We start from the raw sequence: 25,329 nt of genomic DNA, 5'->3' as shown, positions 1-25,329 counted from the left end.
TGTTCTGTAAGCTGTCTAGCATTGCCTTCTCTCCTAAGTGTGCGGGACTATGTGCTGTGCTTATGATTACTTGTATCATAAAAGCTGAAAGAAACCATGTGCTTTTTCCCTTAGTCATCCAACCTTGGTTAGTCTGGACCCCTCCTTGTAAAAGTCCATCTCTTTATCTCATCTGTGGTGGCATATGTCTGTATGTCGAGTACATCTTGAGTGGGATCCCTGACTGTCATACATGTTGTCAGTAATGGTACCTCTGTCCTTGTCGTGTCTGTTGGTGTCTGTGCTGTATGGCCTCTAACAGGGCCTGAATAAGCTGGCTGTGCTGAATCTTGGTCCCATGGGAGGTCAAAAAAGAAATGCAGGCTTGTGTCAGAGCAATGAGCTCTGCTGCTTGTGCAGACAGTGTGTCTATTTCCTGTGGTCACAGCATAGGCTGCTACTGATTCTCCTGCACTTGTTCTCATGCATGAACCATCCACATAGAGTGTCAGGTCAGGGTCTAGGAGTACAATATCTGTCAGGTCTTGTCTTGGTCTTGTCACTATATTCATAACTTCCACACAGTCATGTGGTGGTGCATTTACTGTACTTGAGGGAAAAAATGTCGCAGGATTCAGAATGTTACAACGTCTGATCTCTATGTGTGGTTGAAATAATGTCAGTCCATATCCTGTCAGTCTCGCTACAGTCAAATGTAAAAATAAAAAAACATAAAAAAGCATAAAATGTTTACTGTAACATGGAGTCGCTTAAAACTGGCGCTTGACATAATGCTCTTTTTAATTCCTCAAATGCCAAGGTGTGTTCTTGTGTCCTAGGGAGTACAGTCAGAGTAGTTGTCTCCTGTGTAGTTAACTGTATGAGTGGTTTGGCTAGATATGCATACTGGGGAATCCATTGCCTACAGTAAGAAGTAAGGCCAATAAATGGTTATGTTCGCTGTATACCTGGTGTACCCTCCTTGGAAAGCAAGTGTTGTACACCACTTGCTTTTCACAGAAAGTGTAAGACTGTCAGAGATGCAATGTCACAGTCTGGTTCTGATCTTGCTGTAATTAGAATGTAGTTTATGTACTGTATCAGCGCTGTGCAGGTAGGCATGTAAACACTGACTAGCCGTCGCTTTAATGCTTGACTGCAAATGCTAGGACCCTATGTCATCAATCCAGCAAAAATGAATTACATAAAAATAAATAAATAATTCAAATGAATTTTCAATCCAAAACCACATTTTTTTATTTTGGGGGAACCTCAAACAAACGCCCACGAACCTCTGAGTTAAGTGGAGCCTCGTTCCAAAAGCTCTGCAGTTTACACTAAAATCCTACTCTAAATCTTGGGAATAGTATGACCATACTACCTACAATATGTTCTCTAAATGTATTTGAATAAAATCCAAATTATCCCAGCATAGACAGAAGGCTGGAGCCTCTGTGAGAAACAGCCCCTCCCTTTAGAAAGATGTCCGCGCTCGGAGTTTTGAATCAATTCCAAGCCGGGCTACACTGTGATCTAAAATTGAATGACTGCCAGATGCTGAACCCATTGCAAGAGCAAGACTCCTGCCAATTATTCTGTTTACACTATTTTAAACTATACATTTGCAAGCGTGACTTATCTGTAAGGAAGAGCAACTATTTGTACACAAGTCAGAGGGGCTGGGGAGGTAACTTCGCTACGAACTCACTCCTTGCTCACCTACCCCTCCCCTCAGAGCCAGGAGCTGGCTCAGTGTCAAACATAACAAATAGGTGACAAGCCTCTCACTCGTCTCTACTTCTCTAAAATTGGGTCGCTGCCAACGCTGAGCTCATTGAAAGAGTCAAGCGTCTGCCAAGTTTCTGAAAGAGTGAGCTGCAAGCCTCCTCCCTCCACATTCGAAGGAAGCTAGTGTAAGTCTGATGAGTAGCCCTCCCTTTACATAAACCAAGGGATCGCGGAAAGAATTGGAGTATGGCCAATATCAACAAGACAGGCACTGCTCGCTCCAAGAGGGAGTAGCCCTCCCTTTACATAAACATTTACTGGGAGCCAGGCCATCTCGGTCTCGGACGGACTGTCTCAAGGTTAAAAAACACATTCCTTGTACGTCATAACATATCTCTTCCCAGGCCAGAACCATTATTCTCTAACTAACTGAAGCACATTTAAAACGTGTTAAAAAGTAAATTAATAAAGACATGTATTTTTCTGTAACTGAGTGACATGCTAGCATTTTAAAATAATTCTGTACTGCTACTTAAAAGCTCCACTTTCTAAAAAACACTTTTGTCTGACTAATTCAGCTAGAAGGCAAGACATTTGAAACATGGGCATTTGTTTAGCATGCAAATTACCACACAAAAAGGGACAATTTGCTTCTGCACACAATGCTAAGCACTTTGCAGTTGAGAGAAAAAAAAACGAATTATCATGGACTGTTGCGTTGGGACTGTTCTCTGCATATATCAATTGAGCCTCTCCACTAAATGTTGATCTGAAACCATCTGTGTAAGTATTGCACCTCTGAATCAGACATAATAAATCCTATTTTCCAAGTTTTGTTTAATGAACACTGCTTTTACCGTGCAAGATTATACCTGTCTATCAGCAGCCTGTCAAAGTACATAGGTGAGCCTTGAAACTAAATGAATGCAAATCAAACTAATGTAGGGGACTCTTTAGCAATGCACTAAGATGGTAGTGTATTGTAGCTATCAAAAAGGGCCACGTTCATTAATTTACAAATAGCCACTTTCCTAATTAAGCATGCACGCTCTTCTATTCTACCCATTAAAAGGGCCAGATCCATCATTTCGCAAAAAAACATGTTTTCAATTGAGTGGATTAACTGTCACTACTCTATTCTAAAGGGCAGCTTGCATTGGGAAAAATATTCTGTAGGAACATTCCTATTTAAACAAAAAACACTGTTGCATTACACTAATTTAAAGCACATTCTCTAATGGGTCTGTTTCATATTTTCTTCTCAACCGTGAAAACATTAAAGCACTCTTCGTGGTGCAAACCCTTATCTCACATTTCAGAAATACACCCATTGGATAACATGGCAAATCGCACCTCCACACAAAACATGCTTCTTCCACCACTTCCACAGCTCGGATCCTTTTCAAAATTTGCATCACAGTAGTCCAAGCTATTCCCTAAATCCTCACCAAAAAGCAACCAAATCCCTCCACTGGAACGGGTACGAATTTCCGCTCAAAAACACGCCCCCCCCCCCCGCAAACACCAAAAAAACGCCAAAATCCCTCAACACCTTGTTGATCAGCATGTTAAAACAAATACTGCCTACTCAGTACAAGATATTAACTCTTCGGCAGCTGAAGCACAATCTTTCCCCAATGACTGCAGTACATGGGAAAGTCATGAACTCATTTCTCCACGTTATCACATAACACATACGCACATCTTCAAAACATTTTCTCCAAGTACTTGAAAGAGATCCAGCTCTCTCCTGCCTAACGTAATGGCTAGGGACCTGATGATAACATGCTCTGCACAAAACATAACCACATGGCGCTATTCACAAGCCATATTTTACAAGAAACTCAACAAGTCACAAAAATGACACGCTATTCACAAGGCATATTTACAAGGAGCTATACTTAAGAAAATTCAACATACTACTCACAAGTCTTAATCACAAGGCGCTTATTCACAAATAAACCAACTAGTTACTCACAAGGCACTTTCGCAGTCCAGAAGGGACTCGTCTAGATACAAGGAAATGAACTCTTCAGATGCTGTCGACTTATTTTACATACTCTAAAGGGTACAGGTGGTGGCGTTCTTTACCTACTGGGTCTTTCTGAGGTGGTCACTTGAACTAGTTCTTCTGACAGGGTGGGATAAATACCAGTAATGACGGAATTTCTTTCTCTAACAGTCTGTTCTGTCTTGACCTGTTCCCCCTTATCCCGTAGTTCTTTTTCTTTGGCTTTATTTTTTTCTCTGCTTGTTTTAGTTCTCTCTGCTTTATTGAATTCTTTCTCTGATCTCCTGTGTCACTCTTTGCGCCATAACTCAATAGCGTCTTTCTGAGAGGGTCTTGACCTTTTAACACATATCATGACCAGGTTTGTCTCTAGGCCGGATATTAACTGTCTATTCTAGTATACCTTTTCTGGTCCCTATCTGACGTAACTTTGAAAACAGTGGCATGTTGAAATCAACACAATGGAAACACAATACACAAAAAATAGACTGTAACAATCAACAATCATTCACACTAAACAATTTAAACACTGAAACAGATACAGATACAACCTAAACTGATACAGAGAGTTAAACATGTACTTGAAAAACAGTTTGTGCACTGAAAATACAGTACAACCATACCGGTCCCAGAAATGAGACACGTCTTTACCGGGCCCACGTTTAACCGTGGACCCGTCTTGACCGTTCTCATTTAAAATGAGCCCGTCTTGAAACTTGATACATTCCCCATAGTGGTACTCACCGGGAAAGCAGAACTTGAAACTTGAAGGCCTCGGAAACTTGACTTGACTACGCTTGCGCCTTGGAACAGGTGGACCTCTGGAGACCTCGGACCTTGCTCTCTCACGGGCTGGGCCTCTGGTTGAGACGATCTGCGTTCCTCACCGCCTCACATGGATGCCTGGTTGCAGTCCGTCCTCCTCCTGGGCCTGAGGGAGTAGCGGGAAATCCCGATGGCGTGCGCACTTTGAAGTCCGTCACGGCTGTAGAAGGGGGCAAAGACTAGACCCACAACTCCGGCGAGTGGGGAAAGGGATATGTCCCTGTTCGGGCGCCAAATTATGTGGTAAATAAATAATTACCCTGGCAGAATTTCTAGGCATTAACAAAGTATCATGCATCAAGTGAGAAGCAGAGTCCGTGGTATCTGAGTTAAAATGGGCTTTATTCCAATAACTCGAGTCAAAGGGAGAATTAGTTCCATCACCACAGAGGTTCAGGAAGAGTCTTCCAACAATTATTTACTGAACATAGTATATATACATTTCTTGTACATAGGCTAAGCAGAGCAAGGAAGAAAATGAGATAAGAACATGTGGGTGTACATGAGGGTGTGTACTTTGATGAGTCATAGGTAGGTGATAGGTAGGTGTCATAGGTGGGTGGGTACTTAGGAGGAGTTTGCATGACCAGCTGGAACTCTGCCCTACTTGTGCAACTTTGAGCATGACGTGCAATTGACGTGTAACTGGGAGGAGAGCTGACTTTCAACCTAGTAGAGAGATCTCTTGTGTCAAGGCGACCAGCACATCTAGTACAACTGATATCTAGAGTCAGGGGATGTATTCTCTGAAGAAAAGGTTGTTCGTCACTAAAAGACAGAGAGGGCATATTTATTCGTTCATTGCATGAGCTTTCTATGGGTGCAAGCACTGTAATTCACTTAAATGGAGACAGAATGGCTATCGGACGGGTTCTGTTTACTTTTCCTCACCGGGCAGGGATGCCACTCTGTACAGCAGACGGATAACTGTTATTCATAATACTGTCTTGGCAGACTTCTTGCTGACATGACTGCAGCTCAGTATGCCAAGAGTCATGAAAACATTAATTCAGAAAGTGGTTTCAGGCTCAACCAGTACGATATTTATTTAAAAGAGCACAATGCAAAATGCAAATACATGGGCCTTCATTTTAGCTTAACGTTTGGGAGACTTGATGACTTGACTTGCAGGACATGTTTGCAGAGGCCTAGTGATTCAGGCCACTACGGGAAATATGCATGGGTGACATGCACATGACATGTAACATAGGGTATATGTAGTGGACATATTTGGTCAGGCAAAATATCATTTTCCTCACTGTGACTGTCTCGGTGATCCAGCGCCGGCCAACCAAGCAGCCGCGAATGTGGTCGGGCCGCTCCGCCCCCTAGGGCCACCGCCAGCCGGTGCGTGTGCGGGAGATGTTGCAGGCGACCAGCTCGGCCCCCTCTTACCGGCTCGAAGTAGCGCCGGCCGCCATCTTGGTAAAGGCGGCCGGTAGTCTGTGTCGTCTGCAGTGCTCGCCGCACACCGGTCAACCAGCGCCGCGGACTGACCTGTCCGCCGCGCACTCCAGGATGCGGTCTCCGGCCCCCAGCTGGCAGCAGGACGGCTCCTATGCGCCCCAGCGACGCACCGACTCTGCACCCGCCATCTTTGTCCCGCCGAGCGGTGCCGAGTCGGAGCCTCAGAGTCGGTGTACAGTGGAGTTCAGCTCCGGTATTGTAGTGGATGTCCCTCCTGCCGTCCCAGGGGTGTTGTAGCTCCCTTCAGTGCGTGTAGCGCTACGATGGGGATATGAAAAACGACGGATCTGTGTGCAGCTTGTCCGGAGCTCCGGCAAGGCACGTCTCAACCGGCCATGCTGTTGGCCACGCCCCCTGAAACCCAAAGTTTAACCCAAAATCGCAGGGTTGCTTTTTAGGCTAAGAATGTCCAGGCCTGCAGGTTACCTTCCAGTCTTAAAGCCTGGCTCATTGCAGTTTTTTGGGAGAGATTGTTCTCACATCTCTCCCAACTTCCCTCTATACTTGGGGACAATACTTCAGCCCTGTAGAGACATTGAGAAGGGACCATTGCATTGTAAGCTGTCAAAAGGGGAGACCAGGAAGGACCAGCAAATATTTTGTTAAAGGGACAAGGCCACGTGTCGTTGCTGCTGCCCGCAACTCCACCAGTTCTTTATGCAGGGTCCAAAACAACTGTCTTGTAAACGTCATACCAAGGTACTTATAGAACGATACAACTTCAACCCTACTATTACCTACCAGCTGCTTATATGGTTTTACTTTTTCCCCAAAAGGGAATATTTTAGTTTTTCCCGAATTCACCATTAATTTATTAACTTAATAATGATTAAATCTGGTCAACATTCTCTGTAAGCCTACAGACTAGACAATTCTAATAATATTTGTTTTTGGAGCAATTGGAGAAGTCTCAGTAGGTAGATAATAAACATTGTCAAATGCAAGAGCTATTGGCTTTGCCTATATACTTTAGCCATGTTGTGCACCAGCCTAACTGCTGTCCAGCATGCTAAAAGTTAGTGATGTAAAGAAGAGTGGCCTGGATTGCAGTGAAGTGTCATAAAGTGGAGTGTCATGACGTAGAGTAAAGTGGTGTTAAGTGCTGTGGAGTGTCATTTAGGGAGCAGAATGTAATAGAGTGGAAGGGTGTAGAGTGGAGTGTTGTAGAGTTAAATAGAGTGGAGTAAAGTGTTGTAGACTGGAGTGGCATAGAGCAGAATGGAGTGGCGTAGAGGGTATTACGTAAAGTGGAGTAGAGTGCTGTAGAGTTGAGTGGCTTAGAGCGTTATACATTGGAGTGGACTGGAGTGGCGTAGAGTGGAGTAGTGCGTCATAGAATAGAGTGTTGTTGAATAGAGTGAAGTAAAGTGGCATAGAGGGATTTGCATAGAGCATCCTAGTAGTGTCGTAGAGTGGCAAAGAGTGGAATAGAATGTCGTGGAGTGGAGTGGAGTGGAGTGGAGTGGAGTGGAGTGGAGTGGAGTGGAGTGGAGTGGAGTGGTCTAGAGTGAAGTGGCATGAAGTACAGAGTAGACTGGCATAGAGTGCATTGGTTTTCCGTAAAGTGGTCTAGTGCACATTAGCATAGAGAGCAGTGATATAAGTAGAGTGACATAGAGTACTGTAGCATAGAGTCAAGTGATGCAGCGTAGAGTGTCGCGGCACAGAGTGTAATGACAGAGTGGAGTGATGCAGGGTGGAGTAGAGTGGCGTAGATTAGTTTGTTTCAGAGTATAATGAAGTGGCGTGGTGTAGAGTGGCCTAGACTGGGGTGGCGAAGAGTTCCGTGGTGTATACTAGAGTAGAGCGAGGTAGAGTGCTTTGGCATAGAGTAAAGTGGTGCAGAATAGAGTAGAGAGGCGTAGAGTGTAGTGGCGTTGAGTGCATTGGTGTAGAGTGCTGTAAAGTGGTGCAGAGGAGAGTGCAGTGTTGCATAGTAGAGTGTCGTAGACTGCAGTGGTTGAAGAGTGGTGCAGAGTAGATTGGCACAGAGAGCAGTGGCAGTGGAAGAGGTGTGGCGCATCGGCCAGTGGGCCTGACTCCGGACTACGGGGTTTACGGTTCGATCCTCAGTGCCGGAGCCAGGTTAGCCCAGCACCATGTGACTATGGGCAATAGCTTGCTTAATCTTCCTGAGGGACACCACTTCGGAGGTAGCTGTGCGATTTACAAATACTGGTCTTATTATAGAGTACTGTTGTTCACAATAGACTAGAGTGGCGGAGAGTGCAGCGTTGTAGAGTACAATAGTGTGCAGTGTTGCAGAGTAGTGTATAGTGGCAAAGAGTGCAGTGGCGTAGAGTGCATTGGTTTTGAGTAAAGTGGGGTGGAGGGCATTGGCATGGAGAGCAGTGATATGGAGTGCAGTGGTTAGAATAATCTGCAGTGGGTTAGAGTATAGTGGTGCAAAGTAGAGTTGAGAGGCATAAAGTGACGTGTGGAGTGGTGCAGAGTAGAGTGGAGAGGGGTAAAGTGGAGTATGCATGGTGTGGTAACGGACTGCCATTACAGACAACACATCTTCAATTGAAATAGCCATTACATTTGCACAGACAAGCAGTTTTACTGATGAAAGTATACAACGCACAAACAATGTGTGGAACTGGCATCACCTATTGTATAGATTTTTTTGGGATCATATTAAAATATTTGTTTACACCACATGTCAGAATTACCAAAAATATGCTTCCCCAATTCTGATGTATTCTGAAATATCTGCACAGTTCGTTTATATACATTTAAATGTTGCTGTACGTTAGAAAAAATAACATTGTACACCCTTCCACCCAGCACACCCCTAGCAGCCAGCATGATTCTCACATACATCTTCTCACTTTGAAGTCGGAGAAAGAAAAGTTAACACCAAACTCCTTTGCAAGACAGAGCTTGACATTTGACCTCTGTCTTTGAATGCCGGGCAGATGTGACAAGATAAAAGCAAGATTTAAAGGCCTGTTTACAGGAATCAAGCAGTAGTGGACGTATACTGTAAATCGGGTATGGGTCGTGGAAGGGACACAATCAATTTGACGGCCTGAAACAAATCAAGCCAGCAAGTAGAAAGCAAGCAAATGTGAGTTACAAGGCCAAAGGTAAGCAATGGGCGGAATGCATTTCCAGGGAAGCTTTCCGAATGCTCCCAAGATGTCATTAGCAAACCAGACAGCGGACTTAGATTATAAAAAGGAAAAGCTTAGTTCCTAGCAATAGGTACTTTGGCATCCGTAATGTGGAGAAAGGTAAGGTAGAGTTGCGTGCTATACATCTGCAGTGTAACCTGGGCAGTGTAAGGAGTGTGCAATGTGCATTAGAGAAATTTAAATTTGAGCCCACTGTATACTTGGTAACAAAGGGAATTCAATGCCCAGGTTCCTTAGTTTCACTGTTCCTTGCCTCAATTCATGTGGCCAAGCAATTTCCAGGCCTCTCTGACACGTACAGTTCCTTGACTGATGTGCTTCATGCAAATCTATGTGACTTTATAAGAACATTTACTAAGTGTTTGTCTTTACTGATAGCCTATGTGTTTGCTTATTTGTATAACCTGTCATTTGCATTGTGGATTAGGGATGAAGTTATACTGATGTTTGACAGGTGCACGTTAAACCCTTTCAACATTTTTAGAACGTTGATGGTATTATCAATGTATGAATTTCATGTATATACAATTAGAAACACTAAATGCTAAAAGGAGGAATCATACGCGGTATTGAAGCTCATAAACTATCTGAGGGCCTTTTAAGAAACTGCATCTCAATAAATTCGGATTCATTTTTAATGATTCTTAAATGCTTGCTATGTTTATAGTGTTATAGAATGTATTTCAAGCATCTTATCTTATCCATTCTTTTTTATTTCTCAGACACAATATTTTTTCACTTGCCGCCTAGGAGTGGAGATCGCAGGACAGTTTATGGCGTTTCTTGCTACAGGCAGATTGAAGCCAAGGTAAATAACACTGCACGAGGGTTGGCTGTATAGTAATGACATGAACATTGGATTTATATTTATATAGAGCGCATTAAACCCTAGGGTATCTAAGCGATAGGCCAGAAAATAGATCTCATTAAGCACAGAAAGCCAGAGAGCCTAAGATGAAAAAAGCCAGGTTTTCAAAGACTTTCTAAATAAATACAAAGAAGTCAAGTCCATTGATGAGGACGTGCAGAGAATTCCAAAACTTAGCAGCAACCCCAGAAATGGATCGACTACCCCATATAACTTTCCGAAACCTGGGAATGGTGACTTTTCTAGCTGAGGAGGATCTGAGTGACCTGCCTGGAATGTACCAGTTGAAAAGGGTGGATAAATGTTTAGACCCTTTGTGCTGTAGAGCTAAGAATACCAGGCAAATAGCCTTGGAGACAATGCGCTTCCTAACTGGGAGCCAATGTAGCGCTCTAATACCGTCTCTAACAGACACTCGTTTAACGGTCTTAAGAGTATGGCGTGCAGCCGCGTTTTGCACTACTTGTAACTTATTCAATGAAAAGGAGTTTATGTTCAAATAAAGCGCGTTGCAATAATAGTTTGGAAGAAACTAAAGAAGTGACCACCAAATAATATAGTACTGTTAAACTCTTGCGTCTTTCTTAACTAGTACATTCTATGCATGTATGTATATGATATTTCTATAGCACAAACCTAGCCAAAAGACAGCTGAGCATTATACATGATGAAAGACTAGCATAATGTCAATTAGTAAAAGGAGATGGAGCTGGTTTGAGGATGGTTAATGTATTGTGATGTAGTGTGCTGTAAAGAGCTGAGTCTTCAAAACGTTCCTGAATTGGAGGAGCATTGGGGCGGTGCTGATGACCACAGGGATGTTATTTCAGATCCTGGGTACATGGATAGAAAAGTCCTGTTGTCTTGTTTTTTTCTTTTTTACACTTCTTAGTGTGCAGCTGTGAGTGTGCTGATATCCCCCAGCAATGATGAGCTTATCTATAAGATAAGCGAGGGTGCTTGTTGAGATAGCTTTGTAAAAGATGGTGAGGGCCAGCAAATGGAGGAAATAGAGTTCCATTAGCATGAGAGTGGTAGGATCATCTTGTAGTCTTGAATGAGATGAACTGCAACATATAGGATGCTCCCTACAAGAGGTGCTAGTGTTGCATCTGGGTGGCCACAGAGTGGGGCATTACAACCCATCCAGCTACAAAATTACAAGCACTTGAACAGCAGTTCTGATGTTTCTTTCTGGAAGAAATGGTTTTATTTACTTTGGAATGTATAGCGGTTATAGGGCTGGCTTTGTTGTTTTAGCAGTGTGTTCCTTAAGGATAAGGTTGGTGTCCAGGGTGAATCCAAGTGACTTGCCATTCGGTGAAAGTTTGGGTTCAAAGCGATAAAAGTCTTTGAGCAGAGTTTGTGCTTTTTCTTGTTTGTTAGTCTTTGCAAATGAAAGGAGTTTGGTTTTAGTTGAGTTGAGCTTCAGGAAGGCACTGGACATCCAGGTCTCCATGATTTGCAAGCAGTGTTTGAGGCGTTGAGCAGAGGAGACTTTCAAGCACACTTGTGTGTCATTGGCATATTGATTAATCTCTATATTGTTATCTGCGAGTAGAGAATCAAGCTGCTCCATGTAAAGATTGAAAATGACGGGAGACTGTATGGAGCCCTGGGCTACTCCACAGGTGAAAGGGATATTTTGTGACCTCGATGCGCCCATGTGAACAAACTGATGTCGGTTGGAAAGGTAGGAGCAGCATCAGCTAAAAACATTTACGTGAATCCTATTCAAGACTCTAGGGTGTGTATGAGGGTGGGATGGTTAAATGTGTTGAAAGGAGCCAAGGGGTCCATCAATACTAGGAGACAGGGCATCCTCTGTGATGTGTAAGCTAGCGGTATCCATGCTGCAGTGTGATCTGAAGTTAGACTGGTAGTTATGTAGGAGATGGTTAGCACTGATTTTAAGGTGAAAAAAGACTGCTATTTCAATTATCTTGTTGATGACTGGTATGTGAGTTTTGGGCCTGCATTTGGTGAGGTCCTCACGGTCTAGTATAAGTTGTTTTATTTTTTACAAGTTGGAGGATCTGGCCTGTCATGAGAGCTTATGGGAAGATGCTGTCAGTGAGAGAGGAATTGACAATAGTCAGTATGGTTAAGAGAGCATCTTCAGAGAGATCTTAGGAGAAGGACGATTGTAAGACAACTTCTTCGTAAACGTAGTTTTGAGGAAGTGTTGTATGTCAGTGGTATCCGAGATAGACAGGACTTTGAAAGCGGATTAGTGTGGAAGTCTACGAGAAGGAGTGGGTGTAATAATTGAAGGAGGCTTGATGATCGGTGTGCTGTTGTATCTTCTGTATTTTTTCATAGAAGAACCTGTTGATGGCATTGCACTTTTCCATGGAGTGAGGAATAGGTGGGTCTGTCAGTCGGCTGATGCAGTTCTAGATTGTCTTGAACTGCTTTCTGCGTCTGTTGGTGGCCTCTTTGATGGTGTTGGCATAGTAATTTACTTTGGCTGATGTGAATAGCTGTCTGCGTGTTGAGTGGAGGAACTTAAGTATCAAGAGGTCCTCAGTAGGCATCTTTTTGTTTAAACAAGTCAGATTGAAATTGAAGTGAACATTGTGAGCCTTATAGGTCAAGAGTACTCTATAGAGGATGTTTAATGGCAAGTATTACTAGCACCAATAGAATGGGCTTCTTTTAACTGACTACATGTTATAATAGGATGAATCATAGTCACAGAAGCCAGAATAAATTACAGACTAAATAATGAGACTTGGAGCAAATCTGTGACTTTGTTAACAGTGTAGAGTTTATCAGTTTCCCTTTGTTGCGTCTCTGAATATCAGCAATGTGATGCAATATTTCTATAATTCTGTCTCCCAGTATACACGTGTTTGCTATTTCGCGATGCTACCACCTCTTGGAAAAAAAGTCAAGCCATGTTTTAATCTTCCTTTGTTTAATGCTGAAAAACAAATCAATGTAGAATGCTGTAGAGGAGGAGGAATTTTTGTGTTCAAATACAAATCTTTGTTACCTTTGTATCTGTCTGTCAAACTTCGCCACCTTCAGATCAAATCGGTAAATTGTTCTAGTGGTAAACATGGAAACTTTCTCTAGGAGGTCTTCCAAACCATGGTACAATCAATGAAAGGTGGAAAGTTTGGCTCTGATCACCTTCCACATCACTTCCTCTTTCTCATGCCAGATGGTATACTTTTACTACGGCCAGCACTTCTTCAAGAATAAGGTCCAATTTGACCTACATGGATTCCAGCTTGATTAATTACGTAATTGATAAAGCACTGGAGTCCCAGCTTTTTTACTTGTATTTAAGAGTCATTTATACCACACTCATATTAGCAATAGCTTCTTCAGAGCTTTCAGGGCGATAAGTAAACGTGACATACTTGCAAATCGGACAAAAATCCTTCATTGCACTGTTCCTCCCTATAAGGTAAATGGTGTGGAGGAGTGGTTCTTAACCTTTTGACGACCATTTATTTTAATTCACAAAAAAAACTTTTTCTTGAAGTTTAATCATTAACACCAACCAAGCCTAGTGCAAAACATTTAGTACAGTACAACTGGGCCTCTGGAATTATCCTCCGCATTGATATATCCAGCTACGCATAGCCATCCATTCTTCTCGGGCCTCCTGCCTATATTCCTGTCTCAGAAGTGTCTTGCTGTATAAGGAGTCTCATATGAACGAATCCTCCGCCTTGGCTATATATTGCCATTCTAGCTAGACCATGCAGGACTCCAAGCCAGATGCATTTTGTTGGGTCCTCCACCTCTGGCTTTGGTTGTAGCTAATAATCTGTCCTCTCAGGGTGGCCTTAAAAGCCTTCTGGAGGACACCCGGGGAGTCCAGAGACCCTCAATTGTCCTTCAAATATCTCTTACCCATTTGCTGACAGGCCTCATGAAACTCTCCATCCTGCAGACACCAGCGACTCATGTGCCACACCACAGCCGGCTGATCGGGCCCCCACGCGTGGTCAGGCAAGACTGGTAAATGGCAGTCATTCTCCTCACCAAATTTTGGCTGGTTAGTACCCTGTTTAGGGAGAAGCAAAAGTTGAGACTGGAAAATGATCTGTGCACATTAATAAAGAAGGTGTGGCAACTCTCCATTGGGTGATGCAAAAATGTGGAGGGTATTGTCAGATGTGCCCCTGCTGCAGCTGTAACAGAGGAGCAGCCCAAATAAGGGTCACTACCCCCATTAAGATCCCCACCCAGGAGCCATGGGGCCACAGGAAGCTCCAGATAGAGGCAGCTCAATGTCTCTACAAACTCTGATGTTAGGGGAGGGGGGACGTATACACAGATTAGGGATAGCGGAGACCCCTGTTGAGTGGTGCCAGTCACTGCCACATAGTGTCCTAAATTGTCATATCCTACCCTGGACACCACTAGGGGATGTGCCTCCGGATTAGAATGGCAACTCCCCTTGAGCTGTGATGAAACCCTGAGTGGAATCCCTTAAAAAAACTGCTTGCCAGGAAGAGATAATCATTGCCTATTAGGTGTTGCCTGTATCAGGAGTATACCTGGGTTGGTTTTATGTGCCCCCTTCAGCACCGCCCCTTGTTTAATTTTGTTCAGAAGGTCATTAACGTTCCACAAAAGGACTTTAGGCCTTTCTGCGAAGGTGGTTTGCTGCGGATCAGTCATTTGTCCAGGGAGGTAACAGCATAATTGACTGTGCTTGTGATCTGCTTGCGTGCTTCATGTGTGACAGCAAATTAATTGTTGGTGAGTGTACCATAACTAGGCCAAAACATAGATCCAGCCCAACGCCCACCCCATACTTTGCCAACTAGAAGTAGCTGTTGTGATGCAACTAGGGACAGTAGCCAACTGCGCTAGTCTGAGATGTACATCTCCCCTGCAGCTCCCCTCCAAACATGCCCCAACCCCTCCTTCCATGAACCCCAAAAAATGCAAAGTCTCAAATTAAAACAGTGCGGGACTTGGATTACCAGCCATCCCCAAGTATTACCACGCATTCCCTTAAAAAGTGATTGGATACCGGTCAGTACACATTAGGACATTGTCAAGCTGGAGGCTCCTGGGAGGATAATAGCCGTAATCATGCGTGAGCTCTGTCTCTATCTTGGAGGGCGACCACCACACCGGGTACCCCTCCTGAGCAAGCGAGCAAGCCCTGCAATCTTGTCATAGATTCCTGCGTCATGGAGCTGTGTTCCATTCTCTCGGAGGTCCTCCATCCCCGACGCCCTTTTGGCCTTTCTTCCCTCCGCTCCCTCCTGTGTGAAGTGGGCCACAGACATGCAGATTGGGCTGCTCCTCTGCCCAGTCCTAGGCCGCTTCTGGAGTGTTAAAAACAGGTTCTTGTCTTGGGAAATGACTTTTAGACAAGCAGGAAAGAGGAGAATATGTTGAATGTTCATGACTTTCAGTATTTGTTTTACCTTTTGGAAGGATTGCCACTGCTGCTCAACATTCGTTTTGTAATCCAGGAAGATAATCATTGGGGAGGACTGAAAGGTAAGAGCCCCGACCCTACATGCCAACACAGGAGGACGACATCTCGATCAACATAGCTTAGTACTCGGGCAGTGAAAGGGTGAGGCAGGAAACTCACCGGAGGTTTCGCAATGAGGACCCTGTGTGCCCTTTCTATTAAAAAAGCAGGATGATGCCTCAGAGGCAGGTACCCAGCTCTTCAGCCAGTCCAAGATAATTTTGGTTGGCACAGCCCCTTCTGTTCCCTGCTGAATGCCCACCATGCATAGGTTGTTACACCTTGACCTTCTCTCTGCATCTTCTGTTCTGGCTTTCAGATGACTAACCATTCATTCCAGAAAGGTGATTCGGGACACGTGATTTAACTGCGTCATCAGTTTAAGAGACTCTGCCCTCCACTTCTACGACTCTGTCTACTGTATTCTGCAGATCTTGCTGAATCAACGAGAGGTCTACTTTCAGTTCTCCCATTTTGCTTTCAATGGTTTCATTGAGTACCTGAATGGCTTATAGGATAGAGGTCGTTTGGAGTCCCTCCTGCTGAGGGTTTCCCACAGAAGAAGCCTTATCTGGTGACTCTGTGTGTTTAGTTTACTTGCCTATCTTTTGCTGCGCCATGGAGGCAGAGGGTTTGTTTCTTGCTATAGTGTGGCATTGATTTGTTGGAATAAGAGTCAAATGTCCTTTGTCTTGTGGGTCCAGAATGTCGAGCTCAGCCCCAGGTCATAACAATAGTACTGTCCCTTGTAAAAATCTGCTGGGGAAATCTCGCCAGACAGGACTGCTCCCCTCTCCATATAGTTGCTGCCTTTTAAAGTACCCTTTTAGTCCCCGGCAATTCGGTGGCGTCCTCGGTTACTGAAAGTCCGCTGCAGAGGGGCAGCCAAGCCTGAGCACAGGCCCAGGTCCCACCCCAATATGTCACTGCACCAGGGGGAGGAGTTGGGTGCCAATGCCATCCAGAGACTAGATTGTGGCTCGTTTATTAAGTTCCTTGCACACACTGGGCCAGGCTGTGGGCGCCACGCTGCTCAGTTGTGCCGCTGACCAGCAAGGTTACCTCACTGGGAGTAATGAAGCACAGTAGGCGCTGTGCAAAATAGGCAGATCAAAATTCCTGCCGAGCAAAAATAGTATATAATGTTTTTTCATATATTGTGTATAATGTTTACACTTTCATATACTGAAATTTCAAAGTTCATATATTGTCCATTAGTCAGTAAGACACTAGAATCCTAGTATAAGTTGATCCTTGTTTATTCTCAACTTAGTTTCACACGATGCAATTTATCTGTCATCAAATTCACAATAGTCTTTATAATCAGATCAGCCTTGTGAATAGATCAGCCTCAGCCAACACGTGTTTCGTTGTAACTACATCTTCATCAGGGCTGCAAGCCAAAAAAAAAAATAGGCAGATCATGTGCAACTGGTGGTGTTAAATCTCAAGAGCGCCTATACCGTGCTGGCACTGCGGAAGGAAGGCCAGTATTTGCAGCCCTCTATCAGTAAACTTTCATCCCTGCATCAAACTAGTGTATGTGAGCCTTCCAGTGAGCCTCCATCAGCTCAAGGAGTCATACCTCCCTCACAGTGGCTGCTGTGTGCCCCGGACACTGAAGGGGGTCTTTTATGCTCTGCTCTGCACCAAGAGCTGCCCCCAAGTTCACGCCCTACCCCAGTATGTCACTGCAGCACGGGAAGGAGTCGGGTGCCAATGCCATCCAGAGACTAGATTGGGGGTCGTTTATTGAGTGCCTTGCACACACTGGGCCAGGCTACGGGCGCCACTCTGCTTGATTGTGCCACCGAACAGCCACGGTTGCCCCACTGGGAGTAATAAGGCACAATAGGCGTTGTGCAAAATAGGCAGATCATGTGCAACTGGGGGTGTTGAATCTCAAGAACACCTATACCGTGCTGACGCTGCGGTAGGAAGGCCAGTATTTGCAGCCCTGTATCAGTAAAACTTTCCACCCCATCAAACTAGTGTAGTGAGCCAATGAGCCTCCATCAAGTCAGGGAGTCATACCTCTCCCACAGTGGCTGCAGTGTGCCCTGGACACTGAAAGGAGTCCTTCATGCTCTGCACTGCACCAAGAGCTGCCCCCCACCCCCTTGCTCCACCTAGAATCTCTGCAGGTATATATGCAAATCCAGATGAGCGGGGCCATGGCCAAAGTCCTCCGCTTCCCCACTTCTAGCACCTAACAACCTGAATTATTGGGTGTGGTGAGGTCAGCAACGGAGGGTCTGTAGCAGGCCTGAAACTCTCCCCCAGCCCGCTGCCATCTCATCAGGCCCGCAATATCAAGCGGAGTCCATTTGACCCTTCGGCAGTTCATTCAGAGGAGGAGGGTCACACCCAGCAATAGCTGCCCTGAAACAAGACTAAACCCATTGGCTCCGGTCGCGATCTTCAATGGACCAGTTTGTCTCTATGATACAAAGCGCCTGTGGGAAGATGTCCGGGGCGCTCCTCTTACTTCCCCTCCAATGAGGAGAAGCCCTCCGGTGTGTATCTTTGATCTACCGCGACCTGCAACTCACCTGCGCTGAAGCTGCCCAATGTCACTCCCATCCTCAGGGGAACGGGCCTTTTTGCTCCACAGCTGTTCTCTGGTGGTACCCCGAGTGAGTGTCACCGCGTCTTGAGGATCGACCTGGGCAGGTTAGACCCAGGGGATTAGAGGCATAAAAAGGATTTTGTGCATGGTGGCACAGAACTCTCTTACGGAGCGGTCACCATAGTTTTGGCTCCCAAGCCACGCCCCCTGATAGATATGGGGTCTCTAGTTGGCAGTGGTTGGCACCCTATCCAAGTAGGGGCCTACAATTGTAGTATACACTTAATTTGCCTGTGCTCACCCTCAGGTAGCTTGGCTCAGAGCAGTCAGGCTAAACTAAAGAGGCAATGAGTAAAGTATTTGTGCACAAACACAGTAACAGTGAAAACTTCACAATAGTACTCCACATCAGTTTAGTAAAATATCCAATATTTATCTGAGTAAAACCAGACCAAACTCCAACATACACAAGTCAAGATATGATGTTCTCAAGATTAAATGCACTTAAAGCTCTTAGAAACACAATCGCTCCGGTCGGGGCTATCTCAACGTACTTGAACGGGACAAATTCACAAGTTCAGGCTAACCGCAATGGAGCGCGGGCCGGCTATGGAGTCGTGCAGACCCCTGTACAGTACCTTGGAGATGTTGAGATTCAAAGATGATGCAAGGCACTGGGGAGGTGAGGCGTCGCTGAGGCAGTTTTGGCGTCGGTTCTTTACTTCTATGTCGGTCGTTGGCGCTTCAGCATTTTGGGATGGTGCGTTGCACAACGGAGGTGAGGTGGCACAGAAGCGAGTGAGGCGTCAGTCCCTAGAGGCGGTGCAGAGTCATTGAGCTTTTGACTTAGCGGGGCCTTATGTGTAACAAAAGTGGAGGTTTGGGCCTGGCAAATTTGTTAAATAGCCAGGCCATGGCAGTTTACAGCTGCACACAGGCTCTGCAGTGACAGGCCCAAGACATGTTTGAAGCCCTACTCATGTGGGTGGCACAATCCGTGCTGCATGGCTAACAGTAGCACTTGAACTACAGGCCCTGGGCACATGTAGTTTATTGTACTAGGGACTTAACAGTAAATCAAATATGCCAATCATGGAGAAAAAGTCCGAAGCCGAGGAGGAAGAAGGCAAAAAGTTAGGGACAACTCCGCAAAAAAAGGCTGTACATTTTTATCTTAAAGGGATGGTTGGAACTTTTTTTAATTCAATTGAGACCACTCATCTTGTGTACAATAGCTTGTTTGAATGACTTGCACTGCTCCGTCACTAACTTAATTTTTAGCCTCCAATTTTACATTTTGGTTCTTTATTTATTTATACTGAATTTGTTAATTTTATTTCATTTTCTAAGTAGTCGCAGCCCCCTGAGTTGGCTTTGCTGACCCCCACAGGTCCCTGGACCACAGGTTAAGAACCACTGGTCCGGACAATGCTGTGACTGGGCTACAGGGAAACAACAATACTTCAAGCTTGAGCGACCTCTGTGTGCTCTTCTGGCTCCAATGTTTAGCAGTGCTCCATTGATGGACTTTGTGGACCAGGCATGCTTGCTGTTGTGCACAGGGTGACTTGTTTTGCCATTTGGGTGGGTGGATATCCTTGAAGTCTCTCTGAGCCGGAATGTCCTGCTGAGAAGGAGTCGAGTGGAAGCAAAGTGCCTAGCGAGGAAACCTTCAGGTCTGTGTTGTGAAGGTCGAGGTAGAGGCAGAGTACAAGAATAGTGCAGCCCTAAACAAATGTGAATTTGCTACGTATGCACCATTTACTTTCGCGTTCTTCATCTAAGGCTGCAGTATGTATTTCATGTTTCTGTCCACAGTTTATTTCCCCACTGAGGTTCATTCATGTTCTCTGAAACCAGTTATTTGTTTCGATCTCAGGACAGAAGCTGGAGCTGAATGTTTAGTGGAGAACCCCTCTTAACTTTTAATTAATGTCTCCAATGAGGCTACTACTTGTGTTATTTTGAATAGCTTACACTTTTTTTTTTTTTAACTCTTTATTCGTGACTGTTTCAGGAAGACATACATTTCTGTTCAATTGCATCTCATATCCCTCAGCAGTCTTTTCCATTTTCTTAACCAGTAATTGTGGGGGTATATCATTTCAGTTGTGAGGTACGTATCATAACATTCCCCGGATGCATCCCAAGTATGTGTTTCAAACACCATAATCAAGGTTCTCATTATTGGCAAACCCCAACTGTCCCCCCCTCCCCGCCCGCCCCCCTCTGTCTCCTGGTTGGCCTCTCTCCTGCACTCGACATCCCAGGCCAAGGTGGCTCTGTCTATCTGGAATTTGTGTAGGGTCCTAGGTCTGGTCTAACCCCGGTGAGTTGCCCCATTGCTCTTGAACCTCAGCCCCCCCCTGCCATCTGTGTAAGGTCATCCTACCGGGTCTCCTGGGCTGTCCAGGTCTGTCTCTTCCAGGTCTATCAGCATTTGGTCCCAATCCTGTGCTATGGGGTATTTGCGAAGACCCTTGCTCTCCTCCCCCCTCAAAGCTGCAGATTCTGCTTTACCCCATTTCAGCATGTCGCTGCGCCACACTGCTACTTGCGGGGCCCTGGGCGACTTCCATCTCATAGTGAGCACCCTGATCGCCAGCACTAGCGCCAGGTCCGCAAACTTCAGTTGAGCCTTGCATGTTTTGGGCCGTTTCCTGTTCCCTAGTAGACAGGGTAATGCTCCCTCCGGGATCCGGAGTGTTGTTATAGAGTGCAACGTGTGTTTGATCGTCCCCCAGTAAGTATGTAATTTCGGGCATGCCCATAGCATATGAAGAATATGTGCCTCGTCTTGTTGACATCTCGGGCAGCAGTGTGCAGCGGTAGGGAACATTCTGTGTAGTCTCTGGGGCGTAAGGTAAGCTCTATGGAGAATCATGGCTTGTATGAACTGAAATTTAACATTCCTAGATACCCGTCTATGATGACCCAGAATTATCTTCCACTCTCCGTCCGATATGTCTTCACCCGCGTCTACAGTCCAGGTCTCCCTGAGTGTGGCGATCGGTGACGTCACATGTTCTCTGATACCAACATACAGCCATTTCACCAGGTGTCCCCCCGTGCCCATATAATGCATGAGGTGTACTAGCTCATGTTGATCTGGTTTTGTACGTTGTGGGGCCCAGGTCCGTCGTATGTAGTGCGTTACCGAGGCGTGTAGGAGGTATAAACGTGAAGGGGCTCCTGTGACCTGCACAAATGAGGCATGGTCCAGTATGGTGTCATCGCCGAACAGGTCTCCCACCCTGTCCACCCCGGCCTCCGTCCATGGACGTAGTCTGCGCTGTGTTAGAGTCCCCTGTGGTGTCGGGAGCCCCAGTAGAGGGATATTATCCGCATATGGGGAGGTCCCCGCCGTGTATGACAGCGATTTCTTCCAGCAGGTCAGGGCCACATGCAGGAGGGGGTGGCAGTCCCTGGGGGTCCTAGCATTGGGCAAGAGGAGGGAGTGTAGGTCTCCACGTGCTAATTTGTCCGTCGTGTAACCGATCTCATGCAAGTCTCTACCCGCCACCCATCGGGTCAACCATTGGAGCTGGCTGGCATAGTAGTAGCTTCGCAGGTCCGGTACGCCCAGGCCGCCCCGTCTGGTGTGTAGCTGCAGTTTTTTAAGGCTAATTCGTCTTCTCCCCGATCCCCATATGAGGCTGACCAGTAATGTATCAAGTGTGGTGAAAATCTGTCGCGGGAGCAGGACCGGCAGGTTTACAAAGTAATATAATATGCGGGGGAGCAGGACCATCTTCGAGACTGCCACCCGTCCCATTACCGATAGGGGTAGGGACGTCCAGAAACCTATGCTACCTCGCAGGCCAGTAATAGCCTTACGGATATTACCGTCAATTTGAGCCTCTGGGTTCCGGTAAACCTGTATCCCGAGATATTTGAACGTGGTTGGTGCCACTTGAATTTCATAGGCCCCGAACTGTATGTAGGGGGGCTGTTGGCCCTCTCGAAAGAAGAAGCCCAGGGACTTTCCCGGGTTTATAGCCAGTCCAGATATGATCTCAAAGCGTCTGAAAACAGTCGCCAGGGGCGAGTGGTCCCCTCGCAGGTTCCGGAGAAATACCAAGATGTCGTCAGCATATATTGAGACCATGTGGTCGATGCCCTCTACAGGTATGCCTTCCTCCGCAGCTCTGATGCGAAGCGCAATAGCCAGGGGTTCCAACGTCAGCACAAACAGCAGTGGCGACAGTGGGCAGCCCTGTCTTGTGCCCCTATGGACCTCATAACAGTCCGATGTGTGTCTTCCCGTGCGTGCCCTAGCCGTCGGGCCTGTGTACAACAAGCGGATCCATTTTATAAGGGCCTCTGGGAACCCAAAACGATGCAGGACTTCAAACATGAAGTCCCACGTCAGGGAATCGAAAGCCTGACGGAGGTCAAGTGCTATGCAGCCAGCGTGCGGTAAGTTGTGAGGTGTAGTTGTCATGAGAGCGTGGAGTCGCCTCGAGTTCTGGGAGGTACTCCTCTCTGGAAGGAAGCCACATTGATCAGAATGGATCAGGCCAGGGAGGTGGCGCTGGATCCGCATGGCAATAGCCTTACTAAGGATCTTATACTCCGTGGAGAGCATGGATAGGGGTCTGTAATTACCCACATCTTGAGCATCCCTGCCGGGCTTCGGGATAGAGATCACCAATGCCTGCATGGTGGTAGTCGGGAGGTGACCAACCTCGTAGGCGGTGTTGTAAATTTTCTCCAGGACGGGGGCCAGCACATCAGCGTAGGTTTGATAAAATTCCCCCGGCAGGCCATCCATGCCCGGGGTTTTTCCCCGGTTAAGTGTATGGATTGCTACCTTTATTTCGTGTTGTGTAATAGGTCCGGCTATAGCCGCCTGGATTCCCGGGGTCAGCACTGGGAGCATTAGGTCATCCAGGAATCCCGTTATGTCTTCTCTGGTCCCTTCAGTGGGGGGGGCGTAGAGGTTCTCCAAGTGAGTCTTAAATACTGTGTTAATCTCCATTTGAGTGTGCACCTGTGTACCCGCTGCGTTCCTAATAGTCGCTATGGTAGGGCATTCGGGGGCATCCCGAACTAGCCGGGCAAGCAGAGCGCCGGATCTGTCCGCCTCCGCCTGTTGTCTTTTCAGATAGGCCCCATAGTCCATCACCCTCAGGGTTTCTAGCAATTCTGCGTGGTCAATATTACACTGCTGTAGCTCAGTTGTACGGCCAGGGTCCTGCCCCACCGCATTTTCTAGGTCGCGCAAGCGCTGTTCCACTTCACATAGCTTACCGTGGATCTCCTGCCTGGCTCCCACCCGTCGGCCTATAGCAGCCCCCCGTATGACAGCCTTCATTGCGTCCCACACCACTAGGTTCGAGGATGCGGAGTCCCAATTGGTATTGAAGTAATCAGTTAAGGCGTCAGCTAAATGTGCTCGGAACGGGCCATCCTCGAGCAGCGCAGGGTTAAGCCTCCAGGTAGGAACTGGTGAGGGTACTCTACCCCAGTGTAGGTCAACCGCCAGCGGTCGGTGGTCTGAGAACGTTTTAGCAAGGTAATCTGCTGTGGCACACCTAGTCACTACCGAGCTAGAGCATACAAACCTATCCAATCTGGTATGTAATTTGTGTACAGGGGAGTAGCATGAGTATTCTTTGTGTGTCGGGTGCAGTGTGCGTCAGATGTCCGCCAAACTCCAACCCCGAAGCCACGTCCCAAATGACTCTGATAGTTTATGTATTCCCGCCGCCTGGAGGGGGGGGGTGTGATCTGTCAAGGGTCACATCCAAAATCATGTTCCAGTCACCACCCAGAATCCAGGGGACGTCCACCCAATCCGCTAACGCCCGGCCCACAGCAGTAAGGAACCTATCCTGGTCAAAATTCGGGGCATAAATGCTGCCCAGCACTACCACCTCCCCGTCCAAGGTGCCTCTCACTAACACATAGCGTCCCTGTTCGTCAGTCCGCCTCTCCAGTTCCACAAATGGAGTACCATGGCGCACCCATATCGTGGCCCCTCTTGAGAAGGCAGAGTATGTGGTAGAAAAAACAGTACCCCTCCATTTCTTTCTCAATAGGAGTGCCTCGGAGTGTGTCAGGTGCGACTCCTGTAGGAACACTATGTGTGCCCCTTGCCGTAGTAGGAAAGCGTGTACTCTGTGTCTCTTCTGCACTGCCCCCAGCCCTCTCACATTCCAGGTGACCAGCCTATACTTTCCGTGTGTGTCAGCCATAGCCCCGTGTTGGTGTCAAAAGTAGTGTTCCCATATGTCCTATTGAGTGATTCTTCCATGCCCCCCAGGAGACAGTACCCTCCATATCCCAAACCCCAACTTTAAAGGCGCAGCCTCCAAACCCTGCTGTGCCAAACCAGAAACATTGGAACGTAAATAAACAAGTAACAATGCATACGCTAGTGGGGGGTCGGCCAAGCATCTGCCGTGTCCATAGTGCCATGCTCGGTCAGGTCGCCGGCTCAACGGCGCCGCCGGGAGAGTTCTTTTCGAAGTTAGTCAGTGTAGGTAGCCACGTCTCGTGGAGGGGGGGGAAGCAAGGGGGCAGGGGAGGGGAGGGGGGGACAAGGGCGGCCTCATACCGGCAGAACCAGCCCGTTGCAGCTATGCGCCGCAGGAGCACAGGAGGCGCAGGAATCGCATCGCACGATCCCTGTATCTGAGTTTTTCTCCCCATCCAGGGCAGGCCGCACGGTGCTCGCCAGCAAATAAAGGGCAACATACATATTCTGAGCAAGCACATTTCCCCCCCCCCCCATCCCCGCCGCCCCCCCACCTCATACAGAAAAGGATATCGTGTTGTATTCTAGTCTCAGGTCTAGTTCATAGAAGGTATTACTCTTGGGCATTGTCTATAAGTTCATCCGCGGCTCTAGGCGTCACCGTCGGAAATAGGATCATACTGCTATCCGAGTCAGAGTGTACAGTGCTATCCTCAGTGTCCGTGTTGATTGTCGCACCGTCGTCTCTGAAGGATCCCACCGCTGCCACTGCATCAGCCTGTCCCTGCTTTTGTTGGTGGGTGGTCGGTTTGCGCTGCTTCGGATGAGTGCATTGGGCGCCATTCTCGGTCTCCCCTTGAGTCGAGTCCTCCCTGGATCCGCTGCCTGTGGAGTCCTGCGTCGGGTCCAGCCGCTCCTCGATGTCCATCACCTCCAGCCATTCCTCCACATCCGTGGGGCTTTCGAAAAAGTGAGTCTTCTTGTCGTGGATCACCTTTAGGCGTGCAGGGAACAATAAGGCGTAGCGCAGTTTAGCCTTTTGGAGCCTCTGTTTTACCTCATAGTATGAGGACCGTTGTTTT

General features: G+C 46.7%; 1 protein-coding gene across 1 annotated transcript in view; it reads left to right on the top strand.

The window, feature by feature from the left end:
- AVL9 (AVL9 cell migration associated) overlaps window positions 1-25,329 on the top strand; it is a 397,244-nt gene that overhangs the window by 199,957 nt on the left and 171,958 nt on the right. Inside the window, exon 3 of the mRNA XM_078688247.1 lies at window positions 9,873-9,958. Coding sequence (XP_078544373.1) covers window positions 9,873-9,958 — 86 coding nt within the window. The remainder of the gene's footprint in view (window positions 1-9,872; window positions 9,959-25,329) is intronic.

Source organism: Lissotriton helveticus, chromosome 4_1, assembly GCF_964261635.1.
Source record: "Lissotriton helveticus chromosome 4_1, aLisHel1.1, whole genome shotgun sequence".
Classification (NCBI taxonomy): domain Eukaryota; kingdom Metazoa; phylum Chordata; class Amphibia; order Caudata; family Salamandridae; genus Lissotriton; species Lissotriton helveticus.
Note: the sequence above shows the minus strand (reverse complement) of the source record. Positions and strands in the feature narration are given on the sequence as shown.